The sequence below is a fragment of the Symphodus melops genome (genome assembly GCF_947650265.1).
Source record: "Symphodus melops genome assembly, chromosome: 18".
NCBI lineage: Eukaryota > Metazoa > Chordata > Actinopteri > Labriformes > Labridae > Symphodus > Symphodus melops.
Genome location: NC_136708.1, coordinates 138,571 through 158,570, shown reverse-complemented (window position 1 = coordinate 158,570; position 20,000 = coordinate 138,571). Strand labels below are relative to the sequence as shown.

At 45.4% G+C, this 20,000-nt stretch overlaps 1 protein-coding gene across 1 annotated transcript in view; it reads right to left on the bottom strand.

Moving 5' to 3' along the window:
- The window catches only part of LOC306839914 (autotaxin-like), a 39,581-nt gene that overhangs the window by 18,982 nt on the left and 599 nt on the right, over positions 1-20,000 (bottom strand). The window contains exons 2-15 of the mRNA XM_079368861.1: positions 11,746-11,851; positions 11,285-11,434; positions 5,348-5,473; positions 5,191-5,251; positions 4,918-5,015; positions 4,727-4,806; positions 4,519-4,638; positions 4,380-4,435; positions 3,393-3,458; positions 2,420-2,492; positions 2,239-2,347; positions 1,495-1,620; positions 1,387-1,418; positions 1,173-1,300 (exon numbers count right to left, since the gene is read on the bottom strand). Of these exons, the coding sequence (XP_079224987.1) occupies positions 1,173-1,300; positions 1,387-1,418; positions 1,495-1,620; positions 2,239-2,347; positions 2,420-2,492; positions 3,393-3,458; positions 4,380-4,435; positions 4,519-4,638; positions 4,727-4,806; positions 4,918-5,015; positions 5,191-5,251; positions 5,348-5,473; positions 11,285-11,434; positions 11,746-11,851 (1,331 nt within the window). The remainder of the gene's footprint in view (positions 1-1,172; positions 1,301-1,386; positions 1,419-1,494; positions 1,621-2,238; positions 2,348-2,419; positions 2,493-3,392; positions 3,459-4,379; positions 4,436-4,518; positions 4,639-4,726; positions 4,807-4,917; positions 5,016-5,190; positions 5,252-5,347; positions 5,474-11,284; positions 11,435-11,745; positions 11,852-20,000) is intronic.

Below are 20,000 nucleotides of genomic sequence, written 5' to 3'. Positions count from 1 at the left end.
ACATCCTCGATCTGCGCTAGCCATAAACTTCTACAATGCAAGGTCTTGCACAGGAGTCACTTCAGTAATGCGAGGCTGGCTAAGCTGACTCCATGTAAACTTGCACCAGCTGATCACATGCACATGTTTTGGTCTTGTCTGGTCTGAATGTTGGCGTGTGATCTTTGGTACATTGGGGTACTCGCAACACGTTGTTGCTTTTGCTACCTTGCTGGCGAGGAGGCTCATTTTACTCAAATGGACGCACTCGTCCCCACCGACACACCACAGATGGATCCAGGAGGTTTTACATTGTGTTAGACTGGAGAAGATTAGAACGGCTCTCTGCAGGCCTTTCAAAACACCTGGCAGCCTTTAGATACCTTACACATTGAAGCTGAAAAACAATGAACTTCTGAGCTTGTTTAGTTCCCTCTCTCCTTCCTTTCTCTCTCTCCTTCCTTTCTCTCTCTCTCATCCTCTCCCTCTCTCCTTCCTTTCTCTCTCTCTCATCCTCTCCCTCTCTCCTTCCTTTCTCTCTCTCTCATCCTCTCCCTCTCTCCTTCCTTTCTCTCTCTCTTATCCTCTCCCTCTCTCCTTCCTTTCTCTCTCTCTCATCCTCTCCCTCTCTCCTTCCTTTCTCTCTCTCTCATCCTCTCCCTCTCTCCTTCCTTTCTCTCTCTCTCATCCTCTCCCTCTCTCCTTCCTTTCTCTCTCTCTCATCCTCTCCCGCTCTCCTTCCTTTCTCTCTCTCTCTTCCTCTCCCGCTCTCCGTCTTCAGTATTGTATTGCACTATTCCACTTGTTTATATGTTCTGTCCTCTGTCTGTCTTGTCCTCCTTGTCGTTGTGATGTGAATGGATGTGAGTGAATGGGTTGTTTCCAGCGAAGGGGTCCGGCCCTTTGATGCACTTTGGTTTGTTATTTTATGATTATGCTCCAATGTTCATGTTGATGCACTTGTGGGATTGTATTGTTACGCATCTGGAGTATTTTTGTGTGTCCTGTGCCCATCCCAAAGAAAAGAATCAATAAAAATATTTGAGAAAAAAACCAAAAACATGAAACAGTGAAACGTGATCCACGATGGAAACAGTTCTGATGACAAAGATCTCAGTTCTCTGTTTAACACCAACGTTATGCTAGCTGATTGTTGTTCATATGAGAAGGTGAAGGGGTGCGTCTCGGTTCACCTGGCTATGTGCCACTTCCTCTCCATCAGCAGCTGGACGTCCTCGATCCTGCGGTTGTTGGCGTAGTGAAGCCTCTTGGGTAAATGCTGCTTCAGGTACGGCTTGAAGTGCTGAGTCGGCATTTTACACTGAAAACAGCAAACGCAGGGTTGAATGACCTCGCTCTGTCTGGACGGACTAAAGGCAGACGGCGTTTGGATTGTGTCGTACTCACAGTGAGGTTTGCTACCACGACCTTTGGGTCATCTGGAAAACAAAAGAGTCTGATTAAACCAGTTTCCTTTAAACACCGGAGAACCAAAGCGAGACGCTCTTCTCTCACATGTGGTCGATTTGGGGTCGCGGGGTCGTATTCTGCCCACCGAGCCCGGGACCAGGTTGATCTCTTCAATGTTGAGCGGGTAGCTGCTGAGAAACTCTGTCCAATCACAGTGAGCCTCCTCCATGCCTGAAGACGAGAGAGGACAGCCGGAGGTGAAACTAAGAACTCCCAGAGTTCCTCTTGTCTCAGCCGTTTCATGATCCACTCTTTTTATTTGTTTTCCTACCACCAGCTGGTTAATGAAAGGTCTGTATGTAACAGGCACACAGCTGTCTCTTTGACGCATCACTTCCTGTCCACGTGTTATTATTGTTCTCATCAGGAGCCCCAGCATGAACAACTCATTTTAGTTTGTCCCTTCAGTCTCCCTGTAGATAGTGGTCCAAAGGTCAGAGTGATGACATCACACACTGACCTTTATGTTCACCTGATGACATCACACACTGACCTTTGGTTCCGCCCCTTTGAGCTGTTTGACCTCACTTTGGGATCTATAACCACTTCCTGTTTCTGGGCTTAACTTCCTGTCCTAACCTTCACTTTACAGGAAGGGCCTTACTGTATTTCAAAATAAGTAAAGTACACTGAGTTTAAGACAGGACAAACCTTCAAAATAAAAGCCTGACAATTTAGCTTTGAAATAAAGGAATTTCAAACATGCAACAAAAGATGTGTTCTTAGTTGCATCATTATTGATCTATATATAAGTTATTAATCACGTGGTTGGGGGAGGTTGGTCCGTACCATGATCTCCTACGATGATGACGTTGATGCAGCGGTGCAGGTTCATCTGCTTCAGGCCGTTCATCAGCTGGCCGATGATGTTATCGATCTCCCTCAGAGGATTATCCAGCTGAGAGGCCGAGATCAGATTATTATCAGAGGGAATAAAGCCAACAAGAGAAGCACTTCCTGTCACACTCACCTCACTGCTGAGCGGGCCCAGGCGGTGTCCGAAGGTGTCAGGCTGCTCCGAGTGGACGGCGTAGACATAGGGCCTGGAGAGAGGCGGCTCAGGTGAGACAGAGGTCAGCTGAACTCACACTGACTGTCATGGTTTGCTTTTGTTCTGTATTTCATCTTGTTTTAGTTTTCATTCTTTCCCTCCTGTTCTGTGTATGTATGATTCCTCGTGTGCTTGACTTTAGTCCTGAGTGTGTTTCCCTGTGTCCCTGTGTCCTTGTGTCCTTGTGTCCTTGTGTCCTTGTGTCCTTGTATCCTTGTGTCCTTCTGTGTTGTCTGTAGGATTGTTTTCCTGTTACTCGTGTTTTCAGGTTCTTAGTTTGGTGTTTAGTGTTTCCTGTTTTATTTTGTAATATCTGGTTTTAGGTCTTGTCAGTGTTGGGTTTGACTTTGTCCTGGTCCTCAGTGTTCTGGTCTTGTGTTCTGTGTTCCTTGTGTTTCCCTCCTGTCTGATGACCCTGATGTTCCTCACCTGTCTCGTTGGTCTCATCTGTGTCTGATTACCTCAGGTCTGTTTAGTCTCAGTGTTTCCTCAGTTTCTTGTCGGTGTCCTGTCTGATGTTGGTTGTCGTGGTCTGTGGTTCTTGTCCCTGCTCACTGTGTTTTTTCCTCGTGGATTTTTGGATTTCTGTTATTTAAGTAAGTCTTGGTTTTTGCGTTTTTGCCCTTTTTGTTAAAATAAATAATTTAAGTTTTTTCTGCAATTGGGTCCTCCCTCTCCTGTTTCCTACCCGGAACGTGACACTGACACTGCTGGATCAGCTCGTGAGCCCTTCACTGACCCGACTCACTTTAACCCCCGAGTGCCCAGCTCCTGTGTCAGCACGCAGCGTGACTGGGTCTTTATCTCTGCCAGTCATTCTGTCGTTTCAACTCTTTATCGATTTTTAATCCCTGCTGCTGAGGACACACGGGCAGATGATCAGGTGACAAACCTCTCATCATCGGGCAGCTGCAGCCAGCGCAGGATGGTCAAAATCCTCCTCTCCAGTGGAATCACCCTGACGACGGGAAGAGCAAAAGATTGGACGACGAAGGAGTTAAAAACATCTGAACACTTTGATACCTGAAGCTCGATGAGTCATCGACGTCTGTTTCTGCCTCTGTGACTCCTCAATGGGCCCTGTTGTTTCTGAGTGTGTGTGAGAGGGTATTGTTCTGTGTGTGTGTGTGTGTGTGTGTGTGGTCAGTCTGAAGGACGTGACGAGTCCTCGTGACCACGCAGTCACTGATATTCATCTGTCTGTGCTGGTGAAAACAAAGGAGGATTTATATTCCTGCTGGTTCACTCACTGGGACTAAAAACCAGTTGAATCCGACCAGTTAAAAGCAGCTTTGACTAACGGAGCGTTTGGTCTCATCGTGTCCCTGCTTTGTGTTGCTGCTGAGTGAACCTGTCTCTGTCACGTCTGTCCTCGTCTCTGTGCTTCAGCCTTGTTCACCTCTCACATCGAGTCGTCAGCTGGAGCACAATTTAAACTTCAGGATTCAAGTCAAACTTTTGATGCCACAGAAACACAAATCAGAGTCGTGGACGTCGACGCTCTCGGCCTGCATTACAGAAACATATCGTGGACGTCGACGCTCTCGGCCTGCATTACAGAAACATATCGTGGACGTCGACGCTCTCGGTCTGCATTACAGAAACATATCGTGGACGTCGACGCTCTCGGCCTGCATTACAGAAACATATCGTGGACGTCGACGCTCTCGGCCTGCATTACAGAAACATATCGTGGACGTCGACGCTCTCGGCCTGCATTACAGAAACATATCGTGGACGTCGACGCTCTCGGCCTGCATTACAGAAACATATCGTGGACGTCGTGGTGTGATTTAGTGTCTGACTCATTAAAGAAGCGGCTGGACGCAGGACGTCCTGAGGAGTCTGAGGCGTGTGACGCAGTGCTAACGTTAAGTACCAAGGCCAGAAGAATGTGCCTGCTTTCACTCCTTGTTCCTGCGCCGTGATCCAGATCTGTCAAAACACACAGAAGAGGAAGTGAGGCAACAACGTCCACGCCGCCCCGACCCAACCCAACCACTTCAGAGCGTACTCACAGGCTGCCCGCCCCACCAGCGATGGTTCAGCTTCTCTCTGGTACGCAGGCTGAAGGTGGCGTTGAACACCGGGTCGTGCATGGTGTTACCCACAATGCCATGGGACTCTGGGTACAGGCCCTGCAGGGAGACACAACCTGGCTGTAAGCAAACAGGACGTGTTGGCTGTCCTGCATCACGGCCCTCCGGCTGCACGGGGTTCACTCACCGTGGCCAGCGTGTAAAGGTTCGGGAAAGTCTTTGACGGGTAGACGGGTCTCATGTACGGCGCCGACGTCCCACACGTCCCTGAGAGGACACAAAGGTTCACTCTTATTCTCCTAAACGCCACACAGCAACACCACGCTTGGGTCAAAGAATGGAGTGAAACAGATGAGCAGGGAGAAGGAGGAGACGCACTGAGCTTGTGAATGTTGGGGATGACAGAGTTGGCCTTCTTCAGGTAGGACGCTCTGAAGCCGTCCACAGACAGCATGATGAGCGGAGGACGGATGAAGCTGAGCAGAGCGAGGAGGACAAGAAGAACAAAGTCACCATCACATGCAGCGAGACAGGATGTGCTGGGCCTCATGTAAGAGGAGCCCTCCAACATCATAAAAGCAGAGACGTCATCTCAGCATGTTTTTAACGGCGCTCTCTCTCCGCTCTTTAATGGTTTGACGTCAGACTCACCCTGCGGGGCATTCAGGACTCTTGATCTCCTCACAGCCGCCCTGCACCCACGACGTCTCACCTCACATGGAAACATGAGCACAGAGTGGTTACCTGCTGTGTGCACAATCACTCTCACCCGCTCACTGTTGCGTAACGTGTCTCCTGCTGTGAGTACCTTTGCAGACGGACTTGAAGTTGGAGCAGCAGTCGCCCCTCTCCAGACAGTCCTCCGAGCAGTGACAGGCGTGCTCATCGTTCCTCTCCTCCCCGCAGCGATCCGGCATGCATTCGAAGCCCCCCGCTGAGACACAGGAAGCACCAGAGCTCATGATCCATTTCTTAATTACGCCACTCTTTCAAATCCTAACAATGAAGCCGACGACCTGGTGAAGTGAACACGCTGAGCGGGGACTAATTACAGCTCAGGCCCCGACGGTCTGTTACAAATTAGCCCATTACAGCAGAGCAGAGCTCGTTAGCGACACGCAGCAGTAGCTCAGATGGAAAACTGGAGCAACATTCATCATATTGTTTGGTTTTGGAAAACGTCCCAGCCTTGTTTGCTTAATGTGTTCAAGATGCAGTTTGACTCTCACTCAGCCAGCGTCTTAACCAGCATCACATGAGAAAGTGTTTGGCAGCTGCCTTCTGTCCACACAGCACTGATCATGTGGACTACATCCAGCTTTCTAAGCACTTGACCTGCTGGAGGACATCTGGGCAGAATTACACACTTTGGTGGGAGTCAATATTCAAACACAACAGAAAACACAGCTTGATATCACTGAGTGTAGCACGAGTCCAAGACGTGCACAAAACAAGATAAGAACACAAACGTGTTTCCTACAACGACTTCTGTAAACTACAGTTTACTACACTAAGTCCTTTATGAAGTCTAACACCTTTCACTAAGTCCTTTATGAAGTCTAACACCTTTCACTAAGTCCTTTATGAAGTCTAACACCTTTCATTAAGTCCTTTATGAAGTCTAACACCTTTCACTAAGTCCTTTATGAAGTCTAACACCTTTCACTAAGTCCTTTATGAAGTCTAGCACCTTTCACTAAGTCCTTTATGAAGTCTAACACCTTTCACTAAGTCCTTTATGAAGTCTAACACCTTTCACTAAGTCCTTTATGAAGTCTAACACCTTTCACTAAGTCCTTTATGAAGTCTCCTAACACCTTTCACTAAGTCCTTTATGAAGTCTAACACCTTTCACTAAGTCCTTTATGAAGTCTAACACCTTTCACTAAGTCCTTTATGAAGTCTAACACCTTTCACTAAGTCCTTTATGAAGTCTAACACCTTTCACTAAGTCCTTTATGAAGTCTAGCACCTTTCACTAAGTCCTTTATGAAGTCTAACACCTTTCACTAAGTCCTTTATGAAGTCTAACACCTTTCACTAAGTCCTTTATGAAGTCTAACACCTTTCACTAAGTCCTTTATGAAGTCTAACACCTTTCACTAAGTCCTTTATGAAGTCTAACACCTTTCACTAAGTCCTTTATGAAGTCTAACACCTTTCACTAAGTCCTTTATGAAGTCTAACACCTTTCACTAAGTCCTTTATGAAGTCTCCTAACACCTTTCACTAAGTCCTTTATGAAGTCTAACACCTTTCACTAAGTCCTTTATGAAGTCTAACACCTTTCACTAAGACCTTTATGAAGTCTCCTAACACCTTTCACTAAGTCCTTTATGAAGTCTAACACCTTTCACTAAGTCCTTTATGAAGTCTCCTAACACCTTTCACTAAGTCCTTTATGAAGTCTCCTAACACCTTTCACTAAGTCCTTTATGAAGTCTAACACCTTTCACTAAGTCCTTTATGAAGTCTAACACCTTTCACTAAGTCCTTTATGAAGTCTAACACCTTTCACTAAGTCCTTTATGAAGTCTAACACCTTTCACTAAGTCCTTTATGAAGTCTAACACCTTTCACTAAGTCCTTTATGAAGTCTAACACCTTTCACTAAGTCCTTTATGAAGTCTAACACCTTTCACTAAGTCCTTTATGAAGTCTAACACCTTTCACTAAGTCCTTTATGAAGTCTAACACCTTTCATTAAGTCCTTTATGAAGTCTAACACCTTTCACTAAGTCCTTTATGAAGTCTAACACCTTTCATTAAGTCCTTTATGAAGTCTAACACCTTTCACTAAGTCCTTTATGAAGTCTCCTAACACCTTTCACTAAGTCCTTTATGAAGTCTAACACCTTTCACTAAGTCCTTTATGAAGTCTAACACCTTTCACTAAGTCCTTTATGAAGTCTAACACCTTTCATTAAGTCCTTTATGAAGTCTAACACCTTTCACTAAGTCCTTTATGAAGTCTAACACCTTTCACTAAGTCCTTTATGAAGTCTAACACCTTTCACTAAGTCCTTTATGAAGTCTAACACCTTTCACTAAGTCCTTTATGAAGTCTAACACCTTTCATTAAGTCCTTTATGAAGTCTAACACCTTTCACTAAGTCCTTTATGAAGTCTAAGACCTTTCACTAAGTCCTTTATGTAGTCTAACACCTTTCACTAAGTCCTTTATGAAGTCTAACACCTTTCACTAAGTCCTTTATGTAGTCTAACACCTTTCATTAAGTCCTTTATGAAGTCTAACACCTTTCACTAAGTCCTTTATGAAGTCTAACACCTTTCACTAAGTCCTTTATGAAGTCTAAGACCTTTCACTAAGTCCTTTATGAAGTCTAACACCTTTCACTAAGTCCTTTATGAAGTCTCCTAACACCTTTCACTAAGTCCTTTATGAAGTCTAACACCTTTCACTAAGTCCTTTATGAAGTCTAACACCTTTCACTAAGTCCTTTATGAAGTCTAACACCTTTCACTAAGTCCTTTATGAAGTCTAACACCTTTCACTAAGTCCTTTATGAAGTCTAACACCTTTCACTAAGTCCTTTATGAAGTCTCCTTTCACTAAGTCCTTTATGAAGTCTAACACCTTTCACTAAGTCCTTTATGAAGTCTAACACCTTTCATTAAGTCCTTTATGAAGTCTCCTAACACCTTTCACTAAGTCCTTTATGAAGTCTAACACCTTTCATTAAGTCCTTTATGAAGTCTAACACCTTTCACTAAGTCCTTTATGAAGTCTAACACCTTTCACTAAGTCCTTTATGAAGTCTAACACCTTTCACTAAGTCCTTTATGTAGTCTAACACCTTTCATTAAGTCCTTTATGAAGTCTAACACCTTTCACTAAGACCTTTATGAAGTCTAACACCTTTCACTAAGTCCTTTATGAAGTCTAACACCTTTCACTAAGTCCTTTATGAAGTCTCCTTTCACTAAGTCCTTTATGAAGTCTAACACCTTTCATTAAGTCCTTTATGAAGTCTAACACCTTTCATTAAGTCCTTTATGAAGTCTAACACCTTTCACTAAGTCCTTTATGAAGTCTAACACCTTTCACTAAGTCCTTTATGTAGTCTAACACCTTTCATTAAGTCCTTTATGAAGTCTAACACCTTTCACTAAGACCTTTATGAAGTCTAACACCTTTCACTAAGTCCTTTATGAAGTCTAACACCTTTCACTAAGTCCTTTATGAAGTCTAACACCTTTCACTAAGTCCTTTATGAAGTCTAACACCTTTCACTAAGTCCTTTATGAAGTCTAACACCTTTCACTAAGTCCTTTATGAAGTCTAACACCTTTCACTAAGTCCTTTATGAAGTCTAACACCTTTCACTAAGTCCTTTATGAAGTCTAACACCTTTCACTAAGTCCTTTATGAAGTCTAACACCTTTCACTAAGTCCTTTATGAAGTCTAACACCTTTCACTAAGTCCTTTATGAAGTCTAACACCTTTCACTAAGTCCTTTATGAAGTCTCCTTTCACTAAGTCCTTTATGAAGTCTAACACCTTTCACTAAGTCCTTTATGAAGTCTAACACCTTTCACTAAGTCCTTTATGAAGTCTAACACCTTTCACTAAGTCCTTTATGAAGTCTAACACCTTTCACTGAGTCCTTTATGAAGTCTAACACCTTTCACTAAGTCCTTTATGAAGTCTAACACCTTTCATTAAGTCCTTTATGAAGTCTAACACCTTTCACTAAGACCTTTATGAAGTCTCCTAACACCTTTCACTAAGTCCTTTATGAAGTCTAACACCTTTCACTGAGTCCTTTATGAAGTCTAACACCTTTCACTAAGTCCTTTATGAAGTCTAACACCTTTCACTAAGACCTTTATGAAGTCTCCTAACACCTTTCACTGAGTCCTTTATGAAGTCTCCTAACACCTTTCACTAAGTCCTTTATGAAGTCTAACACCTTTCACTAAGTCCTTTATGAAGTCTAACACCTTTCACTAAGTCCTTTATGAAGTCTAACACCTTTCACTAAGTCCTTTATGAAGTCTAACACCTTTCACTAAGTCCTTTATGAAGTCTAACACCTTTCATTAAGTCCTTTATGAAGTCTAACACCTTTCACTAAGTCCTTTATGAAGTCTAGCACCTTTCACTAAGTCCTTTATGAAGTCTCCTAACACCTTTCACTAAGTCCTTTATGAAGTCTAACACCTTTCACTAAGTCCTTTATGAAGTCTAACACCTTTCACTAAGTCCTTTATGAAGTCTCCTAACACCTTTCACTAAGTCCTTTATGAAGTCTAACACCTTTCACTAAGTCCTTTATGAAGTCTAACACCTTTCACTAAGTCCTTTATGAAGTCTAACACCTTTCACTAAGTCCTTTATGAAGTCTAACACCTTTCACTAAGTCCTTTATGAAGTCTAGCACCTTTCACTAAGTCCTTTATGAAGTCTAACACCTTTCACTAAGTCCTTTATGAAGTCTAACACCTTTCACTAAGTCCTTTATGAAGTCTCCTAACACCTTTCACTAAGTCCTTTATGAAGTCTAACACCTTTCACTAAGTCCTTTATGAAGTCTAACACCTTTCACTAAGTCCTTTATGAAGTCTAACACCTTTCACTAAGTCCTTTATGAAGTCTAACACCTTTCACTAAGTCCTTTATGAAGTCTAACACCTTTCACTAAGTCCTTTATGAAGTCTAACACCTTTCACTAAGTCCTTTATGAAGTCTAACACCTTTCACTAAGTCCTTTATGAAGTCTAACACCTTTCACTAAGTCCTTTATGAAGTCTAACACCTTTCACTAAGTCCTTTATGAAGTCTAACACCTTTCATTAAGTCCTTTATGAAGTCTGACACCTTTCACTAAGTCCTTTATGAAGTCTCCTAACACCTTTCACTAAGTCCTTTATGAAGTCTAACACCTTTCATTAAGTCCTTTATGAAGTCTAACACCTTTCATTAAGTCCTTTATGAAGTCTAACACCTTTCATTAAGTCCTTTATGAAGTCTAACACCTTTCACTAAGTCCTTTATGAAGTCTAACACCTTTCATTAAGTCCTTTATGAAGTCTGACACCTTTCACTAAGTCCTTTATGAAGTCTCCTAACACCTTTCACTAAGTCCTTTATGAAGTCTAACACCTTTCACTAAGTCCTTTATGAAGTCTAACACCTTTCACTAAGTCCTTTATGAAGTCTCCTAACACCTTTCACTAAGTCCTTTATGAAGTCTCCTAACACCTTTCACTAAGTCCTTTATGAAGTCTAACACCTTTCCTAAGTCCTTTATGAAGTCTAACACCTTTCACTAAGTCCTTTATGAAGTCTAACACCTTTCACTAAGTCCTTTATGAAGTCTAACACCTTTCACTAAGTCCTTTATGAAGTCTAACACCTTTCACTAAGTCCTTTATGAAGTCTGACACCTTTCACTAAGTCCTTTATGAAGTCTCCTAACACCTTTCACTAAGTCCTTTATGAAGTCTAACACCTTTCACTAAGTCCTTTATGAAGTCTAACACCTTTCACTAAGTCCTTTATGAAGTCTCCTAACACCTTTCACTAAGTCCTTTATGAAGTCTAACACCTTTCACTAAGTCCTTTATGAAGTCTAACACCTTTCACTAAGTCCTTTATAAAGTCTCCTAACACCTTTCACTAAAGGTTAAGGTGAAGTGGATAGTGAAAGCTGAATGCACCCCGGTCAGAAGTGTTCCAGACAAGAAGCAGAGACGGAGGATCGGTGACGTCACACTGACCTGTTTTCAGGCAGAGCTTGTCGAAGTCGGAGCAGCAGCTGTAGTAGGTTTTACACAGATTGTCACACCTGCATCCTGGAGGTTTGGCCTCCTCCAGCTCAAAGCAGCGGCCCTTACAGGACCCCGCTGAGCTGACCCACTCGGAGACGTCTGGAGGGGGAAGAGGGACTCATTCAGACAGATGTTCATTCATTGGCTAAACTTTGCTTGAGATGTTCCTAAATCAGACAGACGCCTCCATTACGCTTCAGCGTCAGCGTGAATGAGACAGAGTGGGTCTGCTGGCACCAGAGGGAGAACCAGAGGAGAAGTGGTAGTGCTGTGTGCATGCATGTCTGACTGTGAGCACATGGAGCTCAAGCTACGTCAAAGACGCTGTGCTGCATCTCCATCGTCTTCCCATTGACGACTTTGCAGCAGATTTTCCTTTCTGTCCTGGGACGGACGGAGGCTTTTCTCACCTTTAACATGAGAGTGGGGGCTGTCTCCTCCCTCTGATGGCCCACTGGCCTGAAAAACATAAGCTCTGCTGACGTCGGTTCTCCACAGACAGAACAGCACCACGACCTGCAGAGAGAGAAACACACACGATTAAACACGACAGGATTATTAATCCAAGCAGAGCCCGAAGGTCGCAGCTGGTGGATACACAGGCCGGATGTTCTCATGCTACCTTGTTGCACTAATGAGGAGTTTATTTTCACCTCCTCCACATTCAAGTTCACTTCTCACCAACGGGGGGTCAGAGGTCAACGGGCAGAAAGGAGGGGTGACCTTGGAGAAGTCGAGTGTTGTGTGATTCTGTTTCAAGTTTAGCTCAGAGAAAGGAGCCGTCACTTAACCTTCAGCTGCCAACAAAGACAGACAGCAGGCTGCACGGAGACACAGAAACACCAGGACGGGGCGACGCACGGCCTCGTGTTGAAACAGGATCATGTGGTGTGTCTTAAGTCTTACTCACAAAGCACACGCATCAGGTTAAATGCTCACCACAAAGTGCTGCAGAGCGAGTAGCATAGCCGGGACGACGTTCACAAACGCTAGAGCCACTCGCAGTGAGAGTGAAGAACCACTGCCAGCTGAGAGTCGGCGGTAACTGCACTGCAGATGACGTGCTCAAACTTCCCACCAATCAGAGCAACCAGCCTCTGCATTACTGTAGCTATTACTGCTATCGTTACAATCAGAGGTTTAATCTGCTCAGAGCTGTCCGAGGCTCAATTACTCAAATATACAATAAGGCGTGTAGCCGAGCTGATTGACAGGTGGGCGCCGTGTAACGGTTCGTCAGGAGGCTTAAAACCCGCCTCAGCTCTCAGCCTGTCGTTAGCTTGACTCAAAGTTAGCCTGAGACAGCATTTCCAGCACGGAGACCGCCATCCATGGGACTCCAGCGCCCCCTGCAGGAACACACAGGGACTCCAGCGTCCCCTGCAGGGACACACGGGGGACTCCAGCGCCCCCTGCAGGGACACACGGGGGACTCCAGCGCCCCTGCAGGGACACGGAACATACGGGGGACTCCAGCGCCCCCTGCAGGGACACGGAACATACGGGGGACTCCAGCGCCCCCTGCAGGAACACATGGGGGACTCCAGCGCCCCCTAAAGGGACACACATGTGGTTTACCAATCAAAAAGCCAACAATGTGCAATCACACTGACATGGAACAGAGACACATCTGAAGCTGGTACTGTAACTTCTTTTTTATGTTTCTGTTTGGTGAGTGCATTGCCAGTAATACAGTAAACAAAAGTTTTTGTCAAAGCACTAACTCATAAAACAACTAATCATTCCAACATTTAAAGAGGCATGCTAGGACACTACACAGCAGAAGAAACCGTCAGAGGTTCCAGTAAGACCAACAGAGAGAAGATTTAAAGTTCAGCTGAACAGATGATGGTGCTGTGAATTCTTGAGAAACCATCTGGAAACATCTCAAGGACCCATTGAGCTCCCTGGAAACATCTGAGACCCAGAACCAATGAAAAGAGCAAGCAGTTGATTTGTAGACAAACTTGAGAGCAGCTCACGTGATGAATCTGAGGGGGTCATGTGAGGAACATCTCACATCTTCGCTATCAGAAGATCACTGTCTCCATTTATCGCTCCCTTCAACATGATAGATAGATAGATAGATAGATAGATAGATAGATAGATAGATAGATAGATAGATAGATAGATAGATAGATAGATAGATAGATAGATAGATAGATAGATAGATAGATAGATAGATAGATACTTTATTGATCCCGAGGGAAATTCAAGGCATCCAGTAGCAGTATACAGACAGGCAGGACACAAGACATTACGTTACAATACACACCCGCTGTCCCCCCCCCCTTTGTATACAATAATCCCCCAAAACAAGATTTAGCAGCCCCTATGTGACTAAGAGTAAACATAATTACAGGTTAAACCTGTGCAGTTAGCATTAGCAATTAGACTTAAACTTATATAGTATAATGTACATAACCTGTGAAGGAGAGAAAAACATGTGCTGATTAAAAGAGACCTGTAAACAGTTAAAGAGCCTTAGAAACAAAGTGCTGACCTTCTAGAAACTAGTTCCATGTGCATGTACAGAGGTGTTTGAGGTAGTGCCAGAGGTGTGAGTACAGTCATTAAACAGTCAATGCAGGGATGCAGACTGTGCCATTAAAGTGCTCAGCAACATAAAGGAGCAGTGATTAGCATTAAGTGTCCAAAACAATAAGGTGAAACCAGGAGTGATTAGGGTGATTATCATTAAAGTACCCAACTATTGAGGAGCAGTGATTAGCATTAAGTGTCAAAGACAATAGAGTGAAACTTGACCTAGTTAGGGTGATCATGTCAACCATTACAGATGTAGCATAACACAACAGTAGGATGAAACCAGACATGATTAGAGTGATTATCATTAAAGTGACCAGTGCTCAGTAAGGTGACTATCAATATGCATTAAAGTGTCCAACTGGAGGCTGACTCTGAGGTCAGCAGTGCAGATGAGGAGTGAGAAAAAAAAAAGGACAAATATTCAACAAACTAACCAAACCTTTGTGTCAAGCAGAAAGTCTTGATTGCCATCTTTTTGGAGTGGAAGAGTCAATTAACTATAAATAGACACCAGCTTGTCCCGCTCAAGTAATCTGATTGGCCAAGAGGTTTCTGAGTTCTTATAGGGTCTGTGTCCATTAAAGGCACTTTCTGTGCAGGGAGCACTCTCGGCCTCAGACCTTTGCATGTACTACAATGAGTCACTGTGCATTCATTTGGCTCAGTTCATTGCAAACACAGTTTTTACTCACGATCACTGGAACAAAGTAAAATCTGTCTGCTGTGAGTTGGTGGTAACTGCGCCGCAGTATGAAAGGATGCCAACACTAAATAGAGCAAAACTGTTTACTGTATGAAAATACAAAGTGCTGTGTTGGCTCTGTGCAGGTCTATGCTATGCCATGCTTGTCGTGTATGCAAAGCTCTGAAATAATCTATCACCAGTTTCTGCTCTGCATAAATTGCTGCTCGTTTGTTCAGTACACCACGGCAGCTGAAAGTGTTACAGTTACTATTAAGCTGATTAAACTGCAATTATTGCTGATGTAGCATCTGTGGTCCTGACCTGGTTGGATAGATAGTAACTGTCTGGGTCCTCAAAGAGCATGCACCTTAAAGGACTCACACAAAGAGCTGGTGTTGGTTTAAACACTATTTAATGTCTTTCTTAGCATCAAAACCTTCAACACTAATGATGTGTGTACAAAAAGCAAAACCAAAAGTAAATGTCCTGTCGAGTTGGACTCAAATTCTCTTCTTCAAAGAGGAAACACAAAACAAGTTTAACATGCAAAAAGAGTTCAGTTTCAAAATCCAGAGGTTTTCTGCAGCCATTCACGTCCCAACACAGTACACACAATACAAACCAATCACAGGGCAGTTACACGTATAGCCCTCCACCTTTGTATGAGAAATTTAATGATGCGTCGAAACAACGCCCATCTAGAGCCCTGTGATTGGCCACCACAAGTCCTGTGATTGGCCACCACAAGTCCTGTGATTGGCCACCACAAGTCCTGTGACTGGCCACCACGAGCCCTGTGACTGGCCACCACGAGCCCTGTGACTGGCCACCACGAGCCCTGTGATTGGCCCATCACGAGCCCTGTGATTGGCCCATCACGAGCCCTGTGATTGGCCACCACGAGCCCTGTGACTGGCCACCACGAGCCCTGTGACTGGCCACCACGAGCCCTGTGATTGGCCCATCACGAGCCCTGTGATTGGCCCATCACGAGCCCTGTGACTGGCCACCACGAGCCCTGTGACTGGCCACAACAAGCCCTGTGATTGGCCACTACGAGCCCTGTGACTTACCCATCACGAGCCCTGTGATTGGCCCATCGCAAGCCCTGAGATTGGCCACCACGAGCTCTGTGACTGGCCACCACGAGCCCTGTGATTGGCCACAACAAGCCCTGTGATTGGCCACTACGAGCCCTGTGACTTACCCATCACGAGCCCTGTGACTGGCCCATCACGAGCCCTGTGACTGGCCCATCACGAGCCCTGTGATTGGCCACTACGAGCCCTGTGACTTACCCATCACGAGCCCTGTGATTGGCCACTACGAGCCCTGTGACTTACCCATCACGAGCCTTGTGACTGGCCCATCACGAGCCCTGTGACTGGCCCATCACGAGCCCTGTGACTGGCCCATCACGAGCCCTGTGACTGGCCCATCACGAGCCCTGTGATTGGCCCATCACGAGCCCTGTGATTGGCCCATCACGAGCCCTGTGACTTACCCATCACGAGCCCTGTGACTGGCCCATCACGAGCCCTGTGACTGGCCCATCACGAGCCCTGTGATTGGCCACTACGAGCCCTGTGACTTACCCATCACGAGCCCTGTGATTGGCCACTACGAGCCCTGTGACTTACCCATCACGAGCCTTGTGACTGGCCCATCACGAGCCCTGTGACTTACCCATCACGAGCCCTGTGACTGGCCCATCACGAGCCCTGTGATTGGCCACTACGAGCCCTGTGACTTACCCATCACGAGCCCTGTGACTGGCCCATCACGAGCCCTGTGACTGGCCCATCACGAGCCCTGTGATTGGCCCATCACGAGCCCTGTGATTGGCCCATCACGAGCCCTGTGATTGGCCCATCACGAGCCCTGTGACTGGCCCACCACGAGCCCTGTGATTGGCCACCATCATGCTTCCTGCAGTTACGTTAATTTCCTCTGTCACTGCCATATTCCAATGTTGCAGAAATAAGTAACACTTAAATGTCACAGCCAACTCGTGTTCGTAGGCGGAGCATCGCAGCGTTACGCAGACACAGTGTGATGGGGCCCAAGGTGAACAGGTACAGGGGCCCGGTGTTCATCTACTTTATGTTAGAGATCATAGTTCCTGCTGTGGGCACTTTGTCCAACGCTGGAGTCAGACACTTCAGCAATGCCTTGCTCTCTTTTCTTTTGAACTTCCAGTCAGAAGTTTCCTCTTTATTTGTCTTTCCTGACTTTGACTAACTTGGGTTTTGACAGGGATCATGCATGCTGTCATATGGGGCCCTCTGTCATTGAAAAATGTGCAGACATGGGGGCCCTTGCTGGCCTGGGGCCCCTGCAGGCACAGGGACATAGTGCTTACAATAACCTATGAAGTAGATTGGACTCATGAGTATAGATCAAATAGAAAACAGGGAGGAGGACCTGATTGCAGGTAAAACAAAGGAGCTGATTATTTAAACAAGAGGCAAAAACAAACTCACTCAAACAATAATCCAACATGTCCAAAATCCACAAAGTAGATCCAGGGAGCAGAGGAGACAACGGACGGGCTCAGACTGACGACACATGACACTCAACAAACCACAATGAACTGACACAGAGGGAAACAAAGACTAAATAGACCTGGGGTAATCAGACACAGGTGAGACTAAAGACACAGGTGAGACTGAAGACACAGGTGAGACTAAAGACACAGGTGAGACTAAAGACACAGGTGAGACTGAAGACACAGGTGAGACTAAAGACACAGGCGAGACTAAAGACACAGGTGAGACTAATGACACAGGTGAGACTGAAGACACAGGTGAGACTAATGACACAGGTGAGACTGAAGACACAGGTGAGACTAATGACACAGGTGAGACTGAAGACACAGGTGAGACTGAAGACACAGGTGAGACTAAAGACAGGTGAGACTGAAGACACACGTGAGACTGAAGACACAGGTGAGACTAAAGACAGGTGAGACTAAAGACACAGGTGAGACTGAAGACACAGGCGAGACTAAAGACACAGGTGAGACTAATGACACAGGTGAGACTGAAGACACAGGGGAGACTAAAGACACAGGTGAGACTAATGACACAGGTGAGACTGAAGACACAGGTGAGACTAAAGACAGGTGAGACTAAAGACACAGGCGAGACTAAAGACACAGGCGAGACTAATGACACAGGTGAGACTGAAGACACAGGTGAGACTGAAGACACAGGTGAGACGAATGACACAGGTGAGACTAATGACACAGGTGAGACTGAAGACACAGGCGAGACTAATGACACAGGTGAGACTGAAGACACAGGTGAGACTGAAGACACAGGTGAGACAAATGACACAGGTGAGACTAATGACACAGGTGAGACTAATGACACAGGTGAGACTGAAGACACAGGTGAGACAAATGACACAGGTGAGACTAAAGACACAGGTGAGACTAAAGACACAGGTGAGACTGAAGACACAGGTGAGACTAAAGACACAGGTGAGACTAAAGACAGGTGAGACTAAAGACACAGGTGAGACTGAAGACACACGTGAGACTAAAGACACAGGTGAGACTGATGACACAGGTGAGACTGAAGACACAGGTGAGACTAATGACACAGGTGAGACTGAAGACACAGGTGAGACTAATGACACAGGTGAGACTGAAGACACAGGTGAGACTAATGACACAGGTGAGACTAAAGACACAGGTGAGACTGAAGACACAAGTGAGACTGAAGACACAGGTGAGACTGAAGACACAAGTGAGACTAAAGACACAGGTGAGACTAATGAGACGGGTGAGACTGAAGACACAGGTGAGACTAAAGACACAGGTGAGACTGAAGACACAAGTGAGACTGAAGACACAGGTGAGACTGAAGACACAAGTGAGACTGAAGACACAGGTGAGACTGAAGACACAAGTGAGACTAAAGACACAGGTGAGACTAATGAGACAGGTGAGACTGAAGACACAGGTGAGACTAATGAGACAGGTGAGACTAAAGACACAGGTGAGACTAAAGACACAGGTGAGACTAATGACACAGGTGAGACTAAAGACACAGGTGAGACTAATGACACAGGTGAGACTAAAGACACAGGTGAGACTGAAGACACAGGTGAGACTAAAGACACAGGTGAGACTAAAGACACAGGTGAGACTGAAGACACAGGTGAGACTGAAGACACAGGTGAGACTAATGACACAGGTGAGACTAAAGACACAGGTGAGACTAAAGACACAGGTGAGACTGAAGACACAGGTGAGACTAAAGACACAGGTGAGACTAAAGACACAGGTGAGACTAATCAGAGTAATCAACAATGAGGGAAACACAAGGAACACAGAACACTGAGAAAAGAATGAAAACTAAAACCAGACCAATGTGTGTGTGTGTGTGTGTGTGTGTGTGTGTGTGTGTGTGTGTGTGTGTGTGTGTGTCTGTGTGTGTCTGTGTGTGTGTGTGTGTGTGTGTGTGTGTGTGTGTGTGTGTCTGTGTGTGTGTGTGTGTGTGTGTGTGTGTGTGTGTGTGTGTGTGTGTGTGTGTCTGTGTGTGTGTGTGTGTGTGTGTGTGTGTCTGTGTGTGTGTGTGTGTGTGTGTGTAGGTGTGTGTGTGTGTGTGTATACAGAACTAAAGAAGACTCAGCCTGCATGAACATATCAACCTTCTTCATTGTCCACCTGATACTCCAGCTGATGATGATGAAGAGGAGCTGAAACAAGGACCATCCTCACCCTCTTCATCCTCACCTCTTCATCCTCACCTCATCATCCTCACCCTCATCATCATCACCTCATCATCCTCACCTCATCATCCTCACCCTCATCATCATCACCTCATCATCCTCACCCTCTTCATCCTCACCTCTTCATCCTCACCTCATCATCCTCACCTCATCATCCTCACCTCATCATCCTCACCCTCTTCATCCTCACCTCTTCATCCTCACCTCTTCATCCTCACCTCATCATCCTCACCTCATCATCCTCACCTCATCATCCTCACCTCATCATCATCACCCTCTTCATCCTCACCCTCATCATCTTCACCCTCTTCATCCTCCTCTTCATCCTTCCCCTCTTCCTCCTCACCCTCTTCATCATCACCCTCATCATCTTCACCCTCTTCATCCTTCCCCTCATCATCTTCACCCTCTTCGTCCTCACCCTCTTCATCCTCAGCATCATCCTCATCATCATCATCCTCATCATCATCATCATCATCATCACCCTCAATATCTTCACCCTCATCATCATCCTCATCACCTTCACCCTCTTCATCCTCCCCCTCTTCATCCTCCCCCTCCTCCTCCCCCTCTCAGACATGTTGTCCCTGTGTGAGTCAGCGCGTGCGCTCTGTCCTCCATGTCTCGTGCACTCAGAGTTAGAACCTGTCTGAAGGTGAATCCGGGAAACTTAAAGGCTCGCATTGATGTGAG